General features: G+C 41.6%; 1 protein-coding gene across 2 annotated transcripts in view; it reads left to right on the top strand.

Annotated features, from left to right (window-relative positions):
- The window catches only part of LOC124120316 (uncharacterized protein CXorf65-like), a 7,829-nt gene extending 974 nt beyond the window's left edge, over positions 1 to 6,855 (top strand). The window contains exons 1-5 of one of the 2 annotated variants that reach the window (XM_046483116.2): positions 1,133 to 1,289; positions 2,012 to 2,098; positions 2,653 to 2,769; positions 4,459 to 4,539; positions 5,728 to 6,855. In XM_046483116.2, the coding sequence (XP_046339072.1) occupies positions 1,280 to 1,289; positions 2,012 to 2,098; positions 2,653 to 2,769; positions 4,459 to 4,539; positions 5,728 to 5,936 (504 nt within the window). In that variant the 5' untranslated portion in view covers positions 1,133 to 1,279 and the 3' untranslated portion in view covers positions 5,937 to 6,855. Of the gene's footprint in view, positions 1 to 1,132; positions 1,290 to 2,011; positions 2,099 to 2,652; positions 2,770 to 4,458; positions 4,540 to 5,727 lie in introns of those variants that run through there. The other variant, XM_046483114.2, reaches the window with a different exon arrangement.
- Positions 6,856 to 7,500: the final 645 nt, after the last annotated feature.

The raw sequence follows: 7,500 nt of genomic DNA, 5'->3' as shown, positions 1-7,500 counted from the left end.
TGGGATAATGGGATTCTCCAAATCAAAATAATACGTCTCGAGAATATTCAAAAGTGAAAAGAAATCGTTGGTAGCAGATTATTTATGTAGTTTGAAAACCAAATATATTTCGGTTAGACTGAAGGTTAGGATAGGTCCCAGCAATCTATGCTTGCTAGAGTCTACTTAGTGGATTGGGTAGTCAGAATGTGTCACGTGGTTGATAACATGTCATCATGGCCCTACGGCATGCAAGGCTGATCATAATATTAATCACTGGATTGTCTGGTCCTTAATCAATCATTACAGATCACCCCCATAGAGCTGCAATATTGCGGCGTTAAACGACAAACATATTGACAGTTGTAAGAGATGACGAAAACAGAGGTGGAATAATTAGGCTCTGTGTATATTTCTACCATTTGGTATTTTGCAAATTCGACAAATAACCAATTTCTATCTGTTTGGACACGTCTTAGAATTTCTAGTTGGTAAGGTACTATGTGTGCGGATGGCTTCATATTGCCGTACGGTCATGTAGCTGTGACCTTTATGTAATCCATGACGTTATAAACGCCACATACGCAAGACAATCGGATCAACTTGGCTGATCCTCAGAAAACGTCGGCGACGTCTTAACTACAAAAGGAGGCGTATGTTTTGCTGCTAGTTAAATCACGGACCGTGTGACAGGATTTGATGGTAGGTCGTTAATCAACATACTATTGCATTTATATTACGTCGTATTAGATGTCTGTGTGATAGAAAGTCCAAAGGCTTGTGAATACAAATACTTCAAAGGAGATATACATTTTCTAGGAGATATACATTTTCTAGTTACGAAAACGACGAACACAAAATGCATTGGATCACATTTACCCTGTCGGAATTCTTGGTTAGGTCCCCATTCTTGTCGTACGAATATTGGCTGACAGGACCTGAGCCTAACTGTGGTGGACTGGGTAGATTGAGTTGGTTACCAATTACTTTTCAACATAGTCCCCTCCGAGGTCCACACATTTCTGCCATCGAAGCTGGAGTACCTGGATCCCACTGGTGTGGATAGAAATCCTCCTCCTCCTTATTTGCATAATGCTTGCCAGATAGTTCTTTCTTCAAGTTTTGGAAGAGGTGGAATTCTGAGACCTTGGTAATGCCCAGTACATTCCTCAGAATGTTCTCAACACTCTCATGAGAGAGTTAACCTGTTGAGTTGGAGATACTTGATGACAGCGCCGTAGTCACTTTCGTCCATTTTAATCGACAGAGAATACCTAGTCACTTTGATGCCCACGGACATATGGGGCCTGGTTTGTTGTGTATTTGTGTATTTGTTTGTTGTGTATTGTTTGTTGTGTATTTGTTTGTTGTTTACTTGTTTGTTGTGTATTTGTTTTCTAAACTGCCTGTAAGCATGGACAGTATTGTACTTAATACAAGCAACGGTTAACGGTGTACTGTATATCCTTCGTGGAACTTTCCAGCCACCCCTCGAAGATGAGACTTAAAGTGAAGTGAGTGGTCACGCACTTGCATTTCAATTTATTTTATTTTTAAAATAAACAAAAATAACTATGTGTAAAAGAAATCCTGTAACACTGTGGGCCAACCCTGAAAATCCAATGGTTCCTCCCTAAAATACAAGAAGAAGAAGAAGAATACATATCAGTAATGGTGGGATTATTTACCACAAATTTATCAGTGAAGAGCTTAAGATAAGTGGGGGCTTCAGTTAAACATTCGATAATCCCTCCACAATTCAGTTCACTCAGGTATGCATAAGACAGAGTGCAGCGGGGACGGGATGCGTCCGTAAAATCTGAAACTTCGCCAGGCGAGTTTATTGCTTTTTTCACAATCTCATTAAAAGCAGATCTCTACCGCAAAACAAAGACTTTTGTATAGCGGTCGCGAGAACTATGATCTGATTTTTATGAGACTGTTTTTTTTCATAAATGTTAAGTAATGTGTTTTCTTGTTTCTTTTACGCCATAAAATAGACTTACCATCTATTTCGTTGAATATATTCCAGACCACCGAAGTCGTATATTTAACGCCAACTGTAGGAACGACATCCTACTTCACCACATCAAATCTTGCTGCGACTGCGGAGACAGTGGTAAGCTTATATCCTAAATATATTTCAGTAAGTTTGTTTGTTTGTTGTTGAACGCCTCACTTGACAATATTCCAGCTATATCACGGCTGTCTGTAAAAAAACCGAGTCTAGACCAGGCAAACCAGTGATTGATATCATAAGCAACGTCCCACGCCGTCAGGGTAAAATGACAAAGCAGATGTTGTTGGGGAATCCCCACGAACAGCAATCATGACATAGTCAAACGAAGACAGAATGCTAGAATGGGCTAGAATAGGTCTTCATCAACCCATGCTTGCTGCAACAAGCGACTATGCTTGTCGTAAGAGGCGACTAACGGGATCGGGTGGTCAGGCTCATTGACTTCGTTGATGCATGTCATCGTATCCCAATTGCGTGGATCGATGCTCATGGTATCAGTCACTGGATTGTCTGGTTCAGACTCAATTATTTACAGACCGCCGTCATATAGCTGGAATATTGCTGAGTGCGGCGTTAAACAACAAACAAACAAAAGAAGGCATTCTTGTCCTTATCTGGTGCATGAACATATACACCGTCCCATTTCTTTCCAGATATAATAGACTTGTCTGATGAAAAAGGACGGGTTAAAAACCTACGAAATAATCTAAACGATTATGGAACGGATTACCTAAAGAGAAGAGAATCTCTCATTTTACTCAGAGTTGATCGTGAGTATATATTTGAATCTGTGTCTAAAGTGGGAGTCAGTTGGGTTTTACGTCAATGTGAACTGTATTTCAGTTATATAATTGTGTGTTAGCTCAGTGTGTCCAAAAAGATGGTATATGAGCAGATAGCTGAAATATTCATCGAGTACTCATACAGCATTTTAGCAGTATCGGTAATGAGACGGATAAGCACTTGAAAACATGACGACATGTATTCCTTTTGTCGTTATTTTTCCCGAGTGCTTTTTCCACGTTGTCCGAGTGGTTGGTTGTCGGTTCCTAGTGCTTTGTCATCTTCTTTCCGACCGATTGGTCGTCGTTTTCCCGAGTGTTTTGTCGTCTTCTTACTGACATCTTCCCGAGGCAAGTGATACGAGAGGTGGAATCTCATTGGTCCATAGGAGAGGCTTAGCGGGGACATAACTGGTGATAGCCACTGGTGGCGCTATGATCGAGCCCAGTAATTCTAGCCTAGTTCGGCAGGGGTGGAAACTGGACTTTTAAACTCAGTTTACTCTCTTGCTTCGGGAAGATGTCTTACTGAGTGCTTGGTCATCGTTTTCCCGAGTGCTTGTTCGTCGTTTTTCCGTGTGCATAACGGTATTTCAGTTGCATTGTATATCAATAGTGTGACAACACAATGTAGGAGGAAGGTTTACCATTCACATTAGCACGGGTAAGGCGATGGAGCAAGTGAGGGAGTTTGTTTTTACGACACTTGCATGACGAGCGAACACCTTATCCACTAGGCTACCTCTCAGACCCGGTTAGGTACTGAAGGACAATCGATCATATTAATAGAAAGCTGGGATTCAAACCCGCCATCCTCTGATACAGTGCACTGGAGCGTATCTTGATGGACCGATACCTGTCGTAACAGTACTGTTGTCAGCACACGCAAAGAAGGGCGGTCGAGTAGCCTAATGGTAAAAGCGTTCGCTCGTCCCACCGAAGACCCGGGTTCGATTCCCGACGTCACAATCAAATGACATCACTTATGGCTCTGCTACTGAAGCTGTTAGCAGTTCTTTTTACACTTAAGACACTGCTTATTACTGTCTACAAACTGAAAAAGTTGGAAGAATGATGTTGGATGACAAATAAAATCTCACACGAGTGTCTTTTGATATCAAATATATATCAACATGAGTTGATGAATGTCGAAAACCTCCTCGGCAAGCCTCAGTTTTTCCACTTTTATCCACTCATGTTGATATATATTTGATATCAAAAGACACTCGGGGGAGATTCTCTATGTCATCGGTATGTGTCACGATGTATGAAAGATGGTACTTGTTGTTACCCTGCCTGGCGCTCGGCATGAATGGGATCAAACAAGGACTGGTCGGCTCGGAGTCGGTATACTGTGTCTGAGTGGGGTATTCATGTTAAACTGCAAAACAGCATATCAGTGAGCTGGCACTGTAAAACCGGCATTAGTGTAAGCAGACACACACACGCATGCACGCACACGTGCGTGCACGTGGCTATAAAGTGCAATAATCTTGAAAGCGTCGTTAAACCCATTTCACCTCACCTGTCATCTAACCTCACCTACTCTGTATGTTACTGTGATTATTTTGGATAATGGGAGGAGATTTATAGTCGGATTCTGTTTGACAGATTTAAAAAAAAAGGATTTAGTCCACCATTCTGTCATACTGATGTGGATTTTCTACCTGTTTATAGACTCAAAAGGAGAAGACAACCAAGAGAGCTTGAAGTTTATCCCGCTGCTAGCAGGTCTCAAAGGAAACAGAGAGTTTACAGGTAAAGTCAACCAATGTTGTTAAAAGCCACAGTCAGCAATATCCAAGCTGTTTCACGGCGATCTGTAAAAAGCATCGTGACACTGGGTCACACATAGTGACCATCCGATCCTCGTCGTAGTCGGCTCTTGCTATAAGCATGGGTCCATGGGGACGTATTCTGACCCGGGCTCCAGGTGAAGCAGGCGGATGACAAGCTAGTGTTGAGAGACACTGTCACGAGTAAGTAAGTGAGTTGCGTTTACGCCGCTTTTAGCAATAACCCAGCAATATCACGGCGGGGACACCAGAATGGGGCTTCACGCGTTGTATCCATGTGAGGAATCGAATCCGGGCTACTGGCGTGACGAGCGAACGCTTTAACCACTATGCTACCCCACCGTGCTTCTTGTCGATGAGTTGACCTAACTTGGTCATGTTTCATATATTCCATAAACTAAACTAAGTGTTAATGTTATTACTGCACAGTGTATACATAATGAATACGTAAATAAAATAAAAAATCGCTTGTGGAATGCCTTTTGACGTTGGCTTTGAATCGTATTCATTTTTATCACGACATGAAAGTTTCATACATGATAAGCCCAACGTGAAAGCCAAGAATACGGGTATTGTACTGACGAACCAAGAATCTAGGGTTCTATGCCACAACCAGCTGACCCTTCTCGCAAGGGACCTTCTAACTCTGTCGTGTGCTTCGTGGAACATTGCGCAGACGTACAAATTAGATAGAACTACTCTAAGTCTGTTGAGGTAAAATGTTATGACGCATGATTGCATGTTACACAATACTGACAGGTCCCTGTTTGTTAATGATGGTATTATACTCACCACCAAAAGAAACGCGAACCATAGAAACACATAGAGAAGTATATACGTTAAGGAGAGATGTTTTCCAATGTGTATAATTACTGACAAAACTAACAGTCAAGTGTTATCACAAAGTGACTTTTCTCTTATTACGATATGCTGCACGTGATTTCCAAACTTTACTCGCGAGTCATCGATGACGTCACATGTGATGCGTTCATGAGCGTCGGTTCTCACAACATACCAGTATGTTCGCTTGTGTGTCGAACCAATCTAATATATCTTGAATGTAAGTAAGTCTTCATATATTAACCAACATATTTGGCATTGGTGTTTCTTAGGGCGGTAAGTAAATAATGAGAAACTTCAATATTTTCAGAAGCACTTAATCCCATTCGAGAAGAGACGGCTTCAAGTGGCACCACAAACACACAACCAAGCAAGACCAGACGAAGATCTTCCATCGTGGACTTCAACCTAGAAGATCTGAAAAACGGGAAGACAAAAACAAAATCTAATAGTTCTAGTGCGTCTAGGAAGTCAATATCACGACGTTCCACAACGCGGACATTAATCAAATCCAAGTAGCACTGTCCCAAACGGCAGACCTAGTTGTTTCCACGGAGACGGTTACTTCCGGTCAGACGAGCACGATGAGTGTACCCGACGTTCACTCGGTCATGACATGGTAAACATTTCGGAAAAGAAGCACAATTTCATATCATTGTGTATGTTTGATCGGGGGGTGATATTTCGACGTTTCAGAGACCACATAATGATAATTGAGTGATTGATTTGGTTTGGTGAGTAAAAATAGATAATTTTTAATCCAGTTGGAGACAGTTGAAACGCTAGTCCATATGTGTGATTGGCTGGTTGAAAGAGGTAAAGGTAGTCCCATGTTCTATATATCACAGCCATGTGTTAATCATGTTTCGAACCTTTCCCTATACACTCCATTAGCCTTAGGCGTGTCAGAAACCTTTGATCGTGGGTCCGATTCCCGGTTGATCAGATCATGTTTCTATGTTTGTCAGTACCATACCCGTGTTCGTGGGTTTCACCAAAGAGGTAAACGTCTGTGATATGCATCACTTCGGGCTTTCCTACAAGAATAGGTCCCCGGAACGCTGTTTGGTGAGTGAGTGAGAGTGTTGGGTTTAACGCCTCTTTGAACATTGTAACAGTTATATCACGGCGTGTCAGCCTAATGTTTAGGGAATGTCTCTATGGCATGTCGTAAGAGGCGACTGAATTCGATCTGGTAGTCAGGCTGACTTACTTAGGTGACTGCATGTAATCGTGTAATGGCGGCATGACCAATCTTTCAATCACTGGTGAGCCTGTTCCAGACTGGCTTATGTGCAGGTCGCCGTGATATGGCCGGATTAATTCTGACTGATACGTAAAACAAACAAACAATGAAAACAAGATACTAAATCACATGTCAGCATTTGTTTCTTGTTTTGTTTCACATTTGATGCATTAATAAAGAAACAAATTGTCAGACTCGTCGTATTTTGCAATTTCCAACATCTTCCTAAAGCAAGGGAGTTAACTGACTTTAAAAGTCCAGTTTCCACCCTTACCAAACTATGCTGGAATTCTGGAGTTACATTTTGATTGGACTATCGAGTCTATGCTCAGTCAAATCAAAATCGGGCAATGAACGGGACATTCGGTTTGTAAACAACATGGATTTAACGTGCAGATTTCGATCGACTGCAGGATTTGCAAAGCATGTGTAACGTCATCTCGGCGTCGACAAATGTTTTGCAAATCTGTTCATGTTTTTTTATCAAGGTACTCAAATGATTTGATGCACTTCACGAGGTTAGGCCCATTTTATTACAAAATAGATGTTGATCACAATCAGATCGTCTTGACTGGGCGCCGCCATGTTGTTTTAAGCAAATGCAAGGGATCATTCGTCACCAGTCATCCCCCTATCAATGAATGTCATGTGCGAAAATACGACAAACCAATCAAAGTGCGCGTACGACAAAGAATCCCTCAGGAATAGTTTTTGAATTTACATATATCTTGCATCTAAAAATATACCCAAGATACAGTTTTTTTTGTTCAATCATGCTGCATAATACCGCATTACCCGGTGTGCGGGGTTGGGAATTCTTTTAGCTATGCCCGTTTT

Source organism: Haliotis rufescens, unplaced genomic scaffold, assembly GCF_023055435.1.
Source record: "Haliotis rufescens isolate VD_foot unplaced genomic scaffold, xgHalRufe1.0.p SCAF_534, whole genome shotgun sequence".
Taxonomy (NCBI): Eukaryota; Metazoa; Mollusca; class Gastropoda; order Lepetellida; family Haliotidae; genus Haliotis; species Haliotis rufescens.
This window is presented reverse-complemented; position numbering and strand designations above follow the sequence as displayed.